General features: G+C 45.2%; 1 protein-coding gene across 1 annotated transcript in view; it reads right to left on the bottom strand.

The window, feature by feature from the left end:
• The window catches only part of BSN (bassoon presynaptic cytomatrix protein), a 279,004-nt gene that overhangs the window by 11,158 nt on the left and 252,851 nt on the right, over window positions 1-14,995 (bottom strand). Inside the window, exons 6-9 of the mRNA XM_048489848.1 lie at window positions 10,338-12,510; window positions 9,141-9,982; window positions 6,796-6,892; window positions 5,669-5,809 (exon numbers count right to left, since the gene is read on the bottom strand). Coding sequence (XP_048345805.1) covers window positions 5,669-5,809; window positions 6,796-6,892; window positions 9,141-9,982; window positions 10,338-12,510 — 3,253 coding nt within the window. The remainder of the gene's footprint in view (window positions 1-5,668; window positions 5,810-6,795; window positions 6,893-9,140; window positions 9,983-10,337; window positions 12,511-14,995) is intronic.

The raw sequence follows: 14,995 nt of genomic DNA on the forward strand, positions 1-14,995 counted from the left end.
GAAGTTTGGATTTTTTGCCCCTATGTGCATCACTTTGCATTTTGCTACATTGAACTGCATTTGCCATTTCTTAGCCCACTCACCTAATTTATCAAGGTCCGCTTGGAGCTCCTCGCAATCCTTTGTGGTTCTCACCACCCTACATAATTTGGTATCATCTGCAAACTTGGCCACCACGCTACCCACCCCTACTTCCAGGTCATTTAAGAATAGGTTAAAGAGCACTGGTCCCAATACGGATCCTTGGGGGACACCACTCCCCACATCTCTCCATTGTGAGAATTTCCCATTTACACCCACTCTTTGCTTCCTGTTTCTCAACCAGTTTTTAATCCATAGGAGGACTTCCCCTCTTATTCCTTCATTGCTGAGTTTTCTCAATAGTCTCTGGTGAGGAACTTTGTCAAAAGCCTTTTGGAAATCCAAGCAGACAATGTCCACTGGTTCCCCCTTATCCACATGCCTGTTTACATCCTCAAAGAACTCTAGTAAGTTTGTAAGACAGGATTTGCCTCTGCAAAAGCCATGCTGACTCTTTCTCAGCAGGTCTTGCTTTTCGACATGTTTTATAATTTTATCTTTAATGACAGATTCTACTAATTTACCAGGAACAGATGTCAAACTGACTGGCCTGTAATTTCCCGGGTCCCCCCAGATCCTTTCTTAAAAATTGGTGTGACATTGGCCATCTTCCAGTCTTCAGGGATGAAGCCTGATTTCAGGGATAAGCTGCATATTAAAGTGAGAAGATCAGCAATTTCATGCTTGAGCTCTTTAAGAACTCTTGGGTGAATGCAATCTGGGCCAGGGGATTTGGTAACATTTAGTTTATCAATGGCTGCCAGAACTTCTTCCTTGTCTACCACTATCTTTGTTAGTTCCTCGGATTCGCCTCCTAAGAAGCTTGGTTCAGGTGCAGGAATTTTCCTCACCTCCTCTTGGAAGGTGAAGACAGATGCAAAGAATTCATCTCAGCTTTTCTGCAATCTCCCTGTCATCTTTTAGCACACCCTTTGTTCCTTTGTCATCCTAATAGGGCCTACCGCTTCCCTTGCTGGCTTCCTGCTTTTGATGTACTTGAAGAACTGTTTGTTGCTGGTTTTGATGTTCACAGCCATGTGTTCCTCATAATCCTTTTTTGCCTCCCTTACAGCTAACTTGCTTCTCTTTTGCCACCTTTTGTGTTCTCTCTGGTATTCTTTATCAGTTAAGTTGGACTTCCATTTTCTAAAAGACATCTTTTTTTTCCTAATAATTTCCTCAACGTCCCTTGTTAACCATGGTGGCTTTCTTTTGGACTGGGCGCTGCCTTTCCTAACCTCCGGAACACATTCCAGCTGATCTTTTGCGACTGTGTGTTTAAATAACCTCCAAGCATGTTGGACATTTTTGACTCTCTTGATTTTCCCTTTCAGCTTCCTGCGCACTATCCCCCTCATCTTTGAGAAATTTCCCTTTCTGAAGGCAAATGTAACTACATTAGTAGTTGTCACTTGTTCGCATGCAGAGATACTGAATCTGACAGCATTGTGGTCGCTGTTCCCTATCGGCTCAACAACACTGACTTCCCGCACCAGGTCCTGGGTCCCACATAGAATTAGATCTAGGATCACATCTCCTGGTTGGTTCTACAACCATCTGCTCCTAAGCCACAGTCATTTAGCATATCCAGGAATGTTCTCTCCTTACTATGACCTGCACATCAATTTTTCCCGTTTATATGGGCAAAGTTAACATCGCCCATTACTACGACATTTCTGCTTTTGTTGGCCTCTCTAATTTCTTTTTGCATCTCCAGAATCCTCTTGTGCGCTTTGGTCAGGGGACGATAATATATTCCTAATGTTAAACTATGCTTCACCCTGGTATTGATATCCACAGTGCTTCTGTAGGGGAATCAGCTCCCCCCTGCATTGTCTATTTTATGTGACACTATGCTCTCTTTGATGTAGAGGGCCACTCCACCCCAATATCGCCCTGTCCTATCCTTCCTGTAGAGCCTGTAACCTGGGATAACAGCATCCCACTGGTTCTCCTCATTCCACCATGTCTCTGTGATGCCCACTATATCAATGTCCTCCTTCAAAACTCTGTACTCCCCCATTTTAGGTCGAATGCTTCTACTATTAGCATAGAGACACTTGTATACTCTGTCTCTGTCCCTAACCTGGGATTTATGTGTTTTGCCCTCTAGCCTTTTGTAGACACTATCACTTATCACATTGCTGTGCTCTTCACTTGTATGTGGTTGATTTAAAAAAACCTCCTTCTCTGTCTGCATCCCCATGGACTCTGTATCCGAACCGAAGTCACCTCAGCTCCTGTCGGCTTTCCCCCAGGGATCAGTTTAAAAGCTGTTCTGCCACCTTTTTTAATGTTGAGCGCCAGCAGCCTGGTTCCTCTTTGGTTAAGATGAAGCCCGTCCCTTTTGTACAGGCCTGCCTTATCCCAAAAGGTTCCCCAGTTCCTGACAAATCTGAAACCCTCTGCCTTGCACCACCTTCTCATCCACGCATTGAGACCCTGTATCTCCGCTTGCCTAGCTCGCCCTGCGCGTGGAACAGGTAGCATTTCAGAGAATGCCACCTTGGGGGTCCTGGATTTTAACCTTTTCCCTAGCAGCCTAAATTTAGCTTCCAGAACCTCCGGCTACATTTCCCAATGTCATTGGTACCAATGTGGACCACAACTGCTGACTCCACCCCAGCACTGTCTAACAGCCTATCTAGACGAGCGTGACATGCGCAACCTTTCGCACCAGGCAGGCAAGTCACCATGCGGTCATCACGCCTGTCACAAACCCAACTCTCTATATTCCTGATGATCGAATCACCCACTGCAAGGAGCCCCCACCTCCCGAGGGGTATCCTCAGTGCGAGAGGATATCTGACCACCAACTAAGGAAGGGGTCCCATCTACGGGAACATCTTCCCCACCGCAGACTGGCACCCTCTGTCACCCAGACTCTCATTCTCCATGACATCTGAAGAGATGTCACCTTGGGAAGTGGGACCCGGCTGCTGGGTCCCTGAAAGCCTTGTTTGTTGCCCTCTCTGCCTCTCTCAGCTTCTCCAGGTCTGCCACCTTGGCTTCAAGAGAACGGACACGTTCCTTGTATGCCAGGAGCTCATTGCAGCGAGGGCACACTCCACGACTTCTGGCCTAGTGGCAGATAGTCATACATGTGACACTCAGTGCAAAACACTGGGAAGCCCCCATCCCTGCTGGCTTCCCTGCCTTCATATCTGCTTTTGTTTATATATTTAGATATTAAACTTTTAGTCAGTGCCCCTTTGAGCTATCTGTACCTACTATCCCTCAAAAAATGTCCTTATTAATTAATTAATTAATTTATTTTTTAAAAAAAGAAGAAGAAATTGCGCGCGCCGCTAGGCGCGCAGCCGCTATCTCCAGAGACTGATCTAAAGACTGAATGACTCACCTCAGGAGCCCCACCTTTAGCAGCCCAGGACAAAGAGTAACCTCCGTTAACCCCTGTTAAGCCCCACCTCCAGCAGTCTCAGCTCTTAGCAACCTTACAAGGAGAAAAAGAGAAAACCCCTGCAAACCCCTGTTAAAATACACTGTTTTAAAAGATGTGGCTTTGAGAAAAGCCCTCCAAAATGAACACCAGCAGGTCACTCTGCTCTTCCTGGCCAGTTGCCTTGTCCACTGCTGCTCCTTTCTGCTGGTTCCAGAGACTGAACTAAAGACTGAATGACTCACCTCAGGAGCCCCACCTTTAGCAGCCCAGGACAAAGAGTAACCTCTGTTAACCCCTGTTAAGCCCCACCTCCAGCAGTCTCAGCTCTTAGCAACCTTACAAGGAGAAAAAGAGAAAACCCCTGCAAACCCCTGTTAAAAATACACTGTTTTAAAAGATGTGGCTTTGAGAAAAGCCCTCCAAAATGAACACCAGCAGGTCACTCTGCTCTTCCTGGCCAGTTGCCTTGTCCACTGCTGCTCCTTTCTGCTGGTTCCAGAGACTGAACTAAAGACTGAATGACTCACCTCAGGAGCCCCACCTTAGCAGCCCAGGACAAAGAGTAACCTCTGTTAACCCCTGTTAAGCCCCACCTCCAGCAGTCTCAGCTCTTAGCAACCTTACAAGGAGAAAAAGAGAAACCCCTGCAAACCCCTGTTAAAAATACACTGTTTTAAAAGATGTGGCTTTGAGAAAAGCCCTCCAAAATGAACACCAGCAGGTCACTCTGCTCTTCCTGGCCAGTTGCCTTGTCCACTGCTGCTCCTTTCTCTGCTGGTTCCAGAGACTGAACTAAAGACTGAATGACTCGCCTCAGGAGCCCCACCTTTACCAGCCCAGGACAAAGAGTAAACATCTTTAACCCCTGTTAAGCCCCACCTCCAGCAGTCTCAGCTCTTAGCAACCTTACAAGGAGAAAAAAGAGAAAACCCCTGCAAACCCCTGTTAAAAAATACACTGTTTTAAAAGATGTGGCTTTGAGAAAAGCCCTCCAAAATGAACACCAGCAGGTCACTCTGCTCTTCCTGGCCAGTTGCCTTGTCCACTGCTGCTCCTTTCTGCTGGTTCCAGAGACTGAACTAAAGACTGAATGACTCACCTCAGGAGCCCCACCTTTAGCAGCCCAGGACAAAGAGTAACCTCTGTTAACCCCTGTTAAGCCCCACCTCCAGCAGTCTCAGCTCTTAGCAACCTTACAAGGAGAAAAGAGAAAACCCCTGCAAACCCCTGTTAAAAATACACTGTTTTAAAAGATGTGGCTTTGAGAAAAGCCCTCCAAAATGAACACCAGCAGGTCACTCTGCTCTTCCTGGCCAGTTGCCTTGTCCACTGCTGCTCCTTTCTGCTGGTTCCAGAGACTGAACTAAAGACTGAATGACTCACCTCAGGAGCCCCACCTTTAGCAGCCCAGGACAAAGAGTAACCTCTGTTAACCCCTGTTAAGCCCCACCTCCAGCAGTCTCAGCTCTTAGCAACCTTACAAGGAGAAAAAGAGAAAACCCCTGCAAACCCCTGTTAAAAATACACTGTTTTAAAAGATGTGGCTTTGAGAAAAGCCCTCCAAAATGAACACCAGCAGGTCACTCTGCTCTTCCTGGCCAGTTGCCTTGTCCACTTGATTATAATAGAAAGACCGGGGAAATGCCTAATCCCTAGGATTGCCAGCTCTGGGTTAGGAAAAACCTGGAGATTTGGGGAGTGGAGCCTGAGGACAGCAGGGTTTGGAATTGGGAGGGTCTTCAATGGGGGTGTCATGCAGTAAAGTCCACCTTCCAATGTCCCCATTTTCTCCAGATCACTCCTGCCTGGAAATGAAATCTTGGGAGATCTCCAGTCACCACTTGTAGGTTGGTCACCCTACTAATCCCTGCTGATCAGTACTGGGCCAGGCAGGACCACTGATTAACTCAACTTCATTATTGCAAGCCAAAGAATTAATTGTCCTGCAGTGCTGATAGTCTCTGATGCGAATGGATTTGGCTGCTTCAATGGAACTACTATCCATTTCCCTTTTTCACCGTCTCATGCAAGTGTGAACATATGATTGGAACGCAGTTCTCCTGCTTCCTCTGATGAGTTGCTCTATAGACTTGCCAGTTCTCCTGCAGGAACCTTTGAGCAATTCCATGTGGAGGCACAGCCCTCATACTTTGGGACAGGGTTCCAAGAAAGGCCTTCTCTCACCTTCTGTCAATTTGCCTGCTTGCTCCGCTGCACCTCCTGGCAGAATTTTGGAGAAGACGCTCTCTCCTTCTGCTCCTGGCTGACCAGCTGCTGCACCAGCAGAGGTGGGTGCCCCAGCTGGCTTAGGACCCAGCTTAATGCCTGTTGGGGGAAACGATATGAATGTGTTTAAATGGGAACCCCATCTCATTACTTAGGGGAGGTTTGGGTGGCAACCTGTCTGTCCTTTGGCTTATATTTTCCACCCCAAGGTATTTCAAGATCAGAATTAATCTTCATTCAACTACCTGGACCAGGAAAAAGGTGAAATGGTAGTTACAATATTTTTAGGAGTATAATACTTTTTACATGTGAATATGCATTACATGGTTGGCTACCTGAAATTACTTAAAATTGGAGCTGTATTGTTGGTCCATCCCCAATTGAACGTTTGTTTCTTTTTCTACCAGTGGAAGATCATCTTCTAGTCCTTCTAGCAATGGAAAACAGGCCAATGTTCCCTATGTACTTTTAAGCATCTTCCTTATGTCTTCTATGACTTGTGCAATGCTAATTCTATACTGATTGGTATACTCTCCCTATTACCATGACTAGATGATGGACTGATCACCATGACTAGATGATGGACTGATCAAATGCATTTACTACTTCTGCTCAGTCTTTCTTAAGAAGAAGAAGAAAAGTTTGGATTTACACCCTGCCTCAAAGTGGCTTACAAACTTCTTCCCTTCCTCTCCTTATAACAAACAACTTGTGAGATAGGTGAGGCTCAGAGAGTTCTTGGGAAACTGTAACTAGCCCAAGGTCACCAAGCAGGCTTCAATTGTAGGAGCAGAGAAACAAATCCTGTTCACCAGATAATAGTCTACTCATGTGGAAGAGTGGGGAATCAAACCCGGTTTTCCAGATTAGAATCCATCACTCTTAACCACTACACCATGCTGACCTCTTTTCAGTCTCTCTAGTGAACTGAGCACAAACTGAACCTTAATGACAGTAGTAACACACCCACAACCAACAACAACAGTTACAACAACAACTTGAACCTTAGTAAGTTTCTGGTATGTCTTCCTTTCAGTGACAGATGCTGAAAAGGAGCCATCTATGATAGAGGAAAGCTTACTTACCTCCTGCGATTGTTCCCTGTGGTTGTGTTTGGGGTGCTCTCCCCACCTGTGGCACTTTTGTGGTAGGCTTGGATGCGTCCGTCTGTTCTGTTTTCATCTGAAACAGTAATTAAAGTTTCTAAAAAAGTTTCTTCCCAGATGCTGGGCAGCAGAATTACAATGCGGATTAGAGACAAATAATTGTAATATGAAATCCACTCTCCACTTCAGGATGTCCCCCTTGGACTTCTTTCCAAAAATTTAATTGTCAAGACATTGGTTATCACTAATCAGCCCTCTAAGTACCTCTGTTCTCCATCAGGTGCTGTTCCCTCCAAGTGTTCCTAAGGCATCAGCTATGATCTCAGCCAAGATTAAACATTTATAGTATAAAACCTCCATTTTAGGGTCCATTCCCACTTCTTGTCTTTTCTTGAGCACATAATCTTCTATAGCTCTTTCCAAACCTGATATTCAAATATGCCAATGAACAGAACATTCCAAAATCTTTATCAATTCCTGTAGTATATCTCCTGGGAAGACTCAATCTTATATTCTAATATTCAGCCAGATATTTGGATAAATCGGGTGACAGGAGATTTAAGACAGATCCTTCTACAAACTTGAAAAGGGCCCCATGTTTGCAGAAAAATGAGGAAAAAAACATTTGAGAGTTTGAAAAATAACTGAAAATGATAAAAGGAGTACCTATAGCTTTAAGCAACAGATACCCTCAGTGGCAATCACAAGTTTTAAGGCTGGGTTTCTGTGAGTTAAAAAAAAAAAAAGGGGGGGGGGGAGCCCTTTCCAGCCTATTTGGGTCTTTGAGTGAGGACTCACCTGGGCCTGTCCTGACTAGGGTTGCTAGTTTCAAGTTGGGAAAATCTTGGAGATTTGTGAATGGAATCAGAGGAGGGCAGGGTTTGAGAAGTGAAGAAACCTCAACTGAGTAATGCCACAGTGCTCCCCCTCCAAAGCAGCCATTTTCTCCATGGGGACAAATCTCTGTTGCCTAGAGTTCAGCTGAACTTCTGGGAGATTCCCAGGGCCCACCTGGAGGTTGGCAACCTTTGCCCAGGAAGCAACCTCTGGGTGACTTGATACCATCTGACTTGCATGACTCAACTAGATCTGGCTGCTTGCTACTGTTCAACAGCAACCATCCTATGAAAGGCAGCAAGGTGCAGTGGCTAAAGCTTCACAGTCTGAATGACCTAGATTTGAATTCCAATCTTGCTGTGGAAACTCACTGGGTGATTTTGGATCGGTTATATTCTTTCAGCCTAACCTACCATACAGGGCAAAATGGAGGAGAGGAGAACAATGTAAACTGCTTTGGTCCCCACTGTGGAGAAAGGTGGAGTATAAATGAAGTAAATTATTAATAAATATAGCTGAAGATGGGAGGCAGATAAAAATGGGTTAGTGAATGGCTGAGGAGAGAAAGAGGAAGGGAAAGAGACAGCATATGGGGGTTACCAGAGGAAGAAAAAGAAGAAACAGATTGGAAAGGGGATAGAAGGGAAAGTGAGATGCCCCCCAGAAGTCCTTGAGGGTTCCCTACCATACAAGTGGGCCCAGTGGCTGGCATTCATACAACTGGGCCACATTTTTCTCAGGTAGAGGCTAGGTGTTGCATAGAAAGGAGACAGGGTTGCCAACACCAGGTTAGAAAATTTCTAGAGATTTTCGGGGAGAGATTTTGAGGAGAGAAGAGGCCTCAGAAGTGTACAAAGTCATAGACTCTACCCTCCAAAAGAGCCATTTCCTCCAGGAACTACAATTGCTAACTGCCAGGCTGAGGGCTGGAGATCACCCAGCTGTTGTCCAGATGACAGAAATTAGCTCCTTTGGAGAAAATGGCTGCTTTGGAGGGTGGAGTCTATAGTGTTATACCTTGCTAAGGCCACTTCCTTCCCCAAACCTTGCCAAACAAATTTTTACCCCCATAACTCCAAAAATTTTCCAACTTGGAGCTGGCAACCTTAAGGGAAAACTGATCTTTGCAGTTACGAAATCTCTTGTGATTCCAGAAGCAATCTAGGTCCCATCTGGAGGTTGGCAACCCTAGAAGGAGTGAAGGAAGCAGGACAAGGGGAGAGGCTTTGGGGGTTTCAGCAAAGGGAAAGAGGAAATAGTGAGATACCTCCCACAAGTCTTTACAGATTCCCACTTGTGCTGTATAATACTACCTGCTGGACTGGGCCATAGTCCATGCACAGTCAATGACTGACTTTTTAACACACACACCACTCTGTAGAGTAGACCATTGTCTGCCATTATCCCATCCAATACTCTCACCTTGATGTAGGCTAAGAAATGGTGCCTACACTATAATTCCCAAGTAAAAGGGAGCTGCTACTTACTGGTCCTGCCTGGTGCGCGCCAGGTTGTGCTTGGGCGGTTGACTGTGTTTTGCCTAATGGCTGGGGCTGCCCAGGCTGGGCTGCCCGTGTGGAGGGTTGGGCTTGGGTCCCCGACGGTGGTGGCTGTTGCTGCGGCTGCTGCGGCTGTTGTTGCATCCTGGCTTGCTGGGGCTGTTGCTGAGAAGACTGCTGTGAAGGAGCTGTTGGGTGTTGCTGAGGCTGTCTGCCTGACTGTTGCTGCTGCCTGGCTGAAGCCTGCTGCTGCTGTCCTGCTTGCTGCTGCCTCGTTTGCTGCTGTTGCTGCTGCTGCTGATGGGAAAGCGGCTCCGATTTTGGCTGCTGAGATGATGGCCCATGTTGCACCTGCCTCTGCAGTTTCTGGGACTCTGAGGTATGATGGTAGCCGGATGGCTGCCGGGACTGCTGGGAATATTCTGAAGAGCTGGGTGGATAACCTGGCTGTGTCCTCATATCTGCTTGCTGAGCTTTCTTCTGGGAAGAGGGCGGTCCATGTCCACGTGACTCATGGCGACCTGGATCTCTTGGATGTTGCCTAGATGATCTCTTTGGCAGATCATCACTGGAGTGCCGGGAGGAGGACGTATGCCTCCCATAATCTCCATGATGTCGATGATCTTTGGAAGAGGAATGACGCTGGTGGGAGTAGTCATCGTGATGCCACATGTCTTCATCTGGGGGCTCATCATAGTCATGATAGGTATGTTTAACTGTACCCCTCTTCTGGGAGGATGAGGAGTGGCCACCATAATGCCTCATTCTATCTGAGCGAGTTTCTCTCGGCTTATCAAACCAGTCTGTCTCCTCCTGCCCCAAGTGATAGGCTTCAGAAACCAAAAACAGATCACAGTCAATCTCTTGATCCAAAGGTGTGAATTTAGCCCAGGCTGAAGCCATGCAATGAAATAAAATAATGCAGGGTGCTTACCACATGCATACATGATATGCCATTCAGATTATATATATATGTATATATATAAAAGGAATCTTAGCTCAGCATCACACTGAACAAGCCGTGAGCACCAGTAGGACATGCAGAATGCTAACACAAGACAATCAATACAGAAAGCATAATGGGGGAGAAAGGCACATGGCAAACAAACTCAGGCAGGGTACTGTCTTTGCAAATATGACCCGCTTGAGCATGCTCTGGGGTAAGTCACCACAGGTAGCCATTACCTTCGCTGTCTGAAACAACACAGTGTGAATCATCCATGATGTAACCTTCATCATGCTTGTAAGAGTGGGTTCTTGGCACATCTTTGATATGTTCTTGTACATCAGGCAATGAGTGACTGGAGCAGAATTGGGAGCAGCTGTCTCCAGCAGATTGAGGGAGGGGTCCACCCGAGGAGCGCGAGACACCCATGGATTTCCCCAGAGGACTAATTGGGCTTTCCTCTTCTGAAGTCTGTGTGCGAATTGGAGGTCGCCCACGACTCTGACCCATACTAAGAGAAGAAGGTTTGGAGCTTCCTTTTGGAGGCCTCTCCATGCTCTCTCTCTCATAGGATCTGCTCCTGCTGCTGACCTCTCGGCTTGACAGTTTCTCTGACACATAACCAGACGATCTGGATCGTCCACCACTATATGCTCTACTGTCCTCTTCCATCATATCCCTGCTAGACATGCCATAGTACTTCTGCTGATCATACACATTCTTCTTGAGGCCGTAAGTGATGTCATCTTGCAGCTTCTTGGCTCTGGATGCTACGCTGCTGCTACTGACTGACGTGGTTACTGTATAGGAGGCCAGGTCTGATTCCACATCTTTGGCTTCTTCTATAGGGGAGAATTTGGATATCTTCTGCTCCATACCTTGCTTCCGATGCTTGCTGCGCTTGGAAGAGATGACAGCTGGAGCCAAATTTTTGGAAGTCTGTTTCTGCATTCCCATGCTGGACCCATGCTTTTCTGGGCGAGAAGAATGTCTATAATCACTATCTCCATAGTAGTAGGAACCAGAGCTACCAGCCATTCTGCCATTGCTGTCTTGGCCCCTGTGATAGTTCTTCCCTCGATGGTCAGGGCCATGATGATCATACATATCTTCCTCTGACTCTTCTTCTCCTTTAGAATAGCAGCAAGGCCTACTGGAAACATCTGCATCTGCCAGGTCACCTTTTTCTTTAATATGCCTGCCATTGCTGCTATGTGACTTCAGATCTCCTTTCTGGCCCTCTCCTGCGGTGCTCTCTTTGGTCAGTTCACTGATATCATCAATCATTACATAGTTCCGAGGAATGTTTTGCTCAAGGTTGGTATAGAGAGAGTCAGAGGCATAGCTGGTGGAGGGACTTTGCACTGCACCACTCCGGTCTGTTGGCCTTCCCTCAGGGACTTTGTATTGGTCATAGCTGCTGGTAACCGTTGTACTGCTATATGTAACTTCTGGTGTTGCAGCAGAAATCACCACAGTGGGATTACTGATCACTTCATAATTGGTGGGGATCTTCTGCTCTAAATCAGCTAGAGATGTCTGGCGTGGTTTCTGGGAGGTTGTGTGTGTGTCTGCATGGGCTTGAAAGAGAGTGTTCTGAGCAGACTGCAAAGGTGTCTGGCTGGAATACGTGGTCTGAGCTTGGTAGGGGGGCCGGAAGCCTTGATGGCTCTGCAGGCCCAGTTCAGATTGATACCCAGTGCTTGGAGTGAAGCTGTGTGGCTGATATGTAGTTTGAGAAGGATAGGAAGGCATCTGGCTGGCCTGGAAACCATTTTGAGCAGGGCCACTGCTGCCTGCCGGATAATGCGGAGGCTGAAATCTTGTTTGCTGGAATGTGGCTGGAGCTGGTGGGGCACCCTGACCTGAGGAATACTGATATGGAGTATAGGAGGAGGCTGATGTGTACTGTGTGCTGGAGAAATCCGCATATTGATTAGAAGGAGCAGTGTTGGGTCTAGCCAGGATACTGCCACTCTCGTAGCTGGAAAGGCGGAGGTTATTTAGCTCACTGTCAGACATGTAATCCCTGTTCTCTCCCAGGCATCGCAGATATGGATAATCGCGCACATTCTGATCCTTCAACAAAGACTCCTTTCTCTGATGGATTCCCAGTTCCAAGTACTTTAGCTTGGCATCAATCTCTTTCTCTTCCTCATCCAGCTCAGCTTGTTTCTTCCGCAGCTTAGTAGACTCATGCTCTACCAGCTTCAAGTCCCGGTCGATGTCTTTGAGAAGGCTGGCTTTTGTCACTTGAATGGCCTGCGCTCCTATTCCTTTCTGCATAAAGCTGGGCATGTACATCTGTGAGTGGGCTTGGCTGGCCAAAGGGAGGTGAGCTTCTTCTGGTGGGGGACTGGGCAGCGTTCGTTTCACCTTCCGGGTGAGGGTGTTGGACTGCAGAGCAGACATCTAGAAAGCAATGGAAATGATAATTACATTTAAATTCTACTTGCTACTTCCTTTACCAGATGGGTGTATTACTCAACTGTGGTCTACATTACCGGAGTTCCTGTCATCTAAACTTCATCATACATTACATAAAGTGATTGAGATGCACTTGTTCAGACTCACAAGCACCCAAAATAACTTGAATGAAAAAAGGGCAATTTATGTATACAAATACTGTGGCAGAGCTTTGAAGTATCTCATTCTGCTTACTGGTACTGCATCGTTTATTTTTTTCTTAATGAAACAAGGATAAACAAATGGTATGTATGCAGAAGTCCTAAAAATTGGCAGAGCCATAAAACAGCTTCCCAGTTTAGGAGGGCTGTTGATGATTTCCTTACAATCATAATTAATGGAAACCAGTAACCCAATATCAATATCAGATTTGCTCTATTTCAAATTCAAAGTGACGACCAACCCTTCTTGTTATCAATATTAGATAAAATGTTTGGCTGTCAAATAAAAATACTAATGCTTCATAGTTTTGGAACAGTTAGAATGAATAATGATTCTACTGGCAAGCTTATACTATATGAATGGCCATAGGTACCGACACGAAGGAAATGAATTCTGAAAAAAAGAGTAAGCCACTTGAATTTTTCTCCATAAACAGCTAGAATAAAACCAACTCAATCTAGTTCAGAGATAAATTTAGGCAAGCATCTCTAGTCAGAACATATTGGGTACAGGCTTTCACTTTTGAGAAAGCCAAGTTTCTGCAAATGTATTGTCAATATACTGTGAGTGACAGACTAATTTGGTATATAAATTTAAATCAAAAGCCTCTGAAATACAGATGATCCTGAAACTTTGTGGAATCAGTTTTTGCCACTAAATAATATATTGGACTGAATGAAACAAAAGGTGGCGGTAGCTGAATTTTGCAAATATTTTTTGTGTACCTTGAATAATGCCATCTATTTTAGCTAGCTTTTTGAGGATGAGGAATTTCTGTGTGTTTTTTAAAATAGAGGAATCACGAAACAGCAAAAGGGTTTTACAAAATGCCCTTGCAAATTAAAAAGGTAATAGCAGACAGGAGAAAACAATGGCTGCTGAGAAAATCAAAATGAAAACTTTTGCACCAAAATTGAATATCAGGAAAATTTGACACAGTACAGACATGATGAGTCCTCATCTAGCAGCTGCAGACAGGTAACGATCTTTTTTCCTGTCAGCTAAAGAACATAATACCTTCATCAAATGATAAAGATCTGTTCTGCAGTGCTTGAAGTCTCTGGTGCAAAGGCTGCAAAATGTGGCACGAGAAAAGTGCTGGAATGCTATAAATGGCATACCGAAATTTGTTGAAATAGAAACTTCTGTTAAAGAAACAGAAATGGAGGGTCAAGAAGGTTAAATTTCTTCAGATTGCCTGGAGGCTATTTAAAAACCTAATGGAAGCTAGACAAAAATGTGTGCTGGATATTGGGGAAAATTGCAAGAAAATTCCAGTGCTGTTAATGTGTCAAGTTCAAGAAAGGAAAGACAATTTCCCTGTAAAAAATAAAAGAGAACGCCTTGCCCAAATTAGGTTCCAGACATATATGACAAAATTAAGAATCACCAAATCCAGATGTCATATATGTGAGTGCTTAAAGAATCCAAATGTTATGTTGTTCCTCTTCTACCACAGAAAATGCAATGATACTAAAACTATAAGGGAACTGGAAGATAATAAAGATAAACAACAAATTTTAATGGGATTTGCAGGGGGGGGGGGAGAGAAAGTAAGCAATTGCTTAACATCTGTCCTGGTACTAAAATTGTTAAACGTATTGAAAACTTGCTGAGGAAACACCTATGAAGAGTTTGAAGTTCTTTTAGGAACATGCAAATGGAGTACTCTGGTATATCTGGACTTCGCTGCTGGCAAAGTCTCTTATAAAAAACTTTTGAGTGACACTTGGCTTGACAACTGTACATGAAAAAGGGATCTGGGAGTCTTAGTAGACCACAAACTGAACATGAGTCAGCAGTGAGATGTGGCAGCCAAGGCAGCCAATGCAATTCTGGGCTGCATAAACAGAAGTATAATGTCTAGATCAAGGGATGTAATAGTACCACTCTATTGTGCACTGGTTAGACCTCACCTGGAATACTGTGTCCAGTTCTGGGCACCGCAATTCAAGAAGGATATTGACAAACTGGAACGGGTCCAGAGGAGGGCAACCAAAATTAAAAGGTCTGGATTCCATGCCCTATGAGGAGCAGCTTAGGGAGCTAGGAATATTTGGTCTGAAGAAGAGAGGGTTAAGGGGTGACATGATAGCCATGTTTAAATATTTGCAGTGATGTCATGTTGAAGAGGGAGAAAGCTTGTTTACTGCTGCTCCAGAGACTAGGACAAGGAGTAAATGATTCAAAATACAGGAAAAGAAATTCCACCTAAACATTAGGTGGAATTTCCTGATGGTAAGGGCTGTTTGACAGTGGAATACACTGC

Source organism: Sphaerodactylus townsendi, linkage group LG03, assembly GCF_021028975.2.
Source record: "Sphaerodactylus townsendi isolate TG3544 linkage group LG03, MPM_Stown_v2.3, whole genome shotgun sequence".
Lineage (NCBI taxonomy): Eukaryota > Metazoa > Chordata > Lepidosauria > Squamata > Sphaerodactylidae > Sphaerodactylus > Sphaerodactylus townsendi.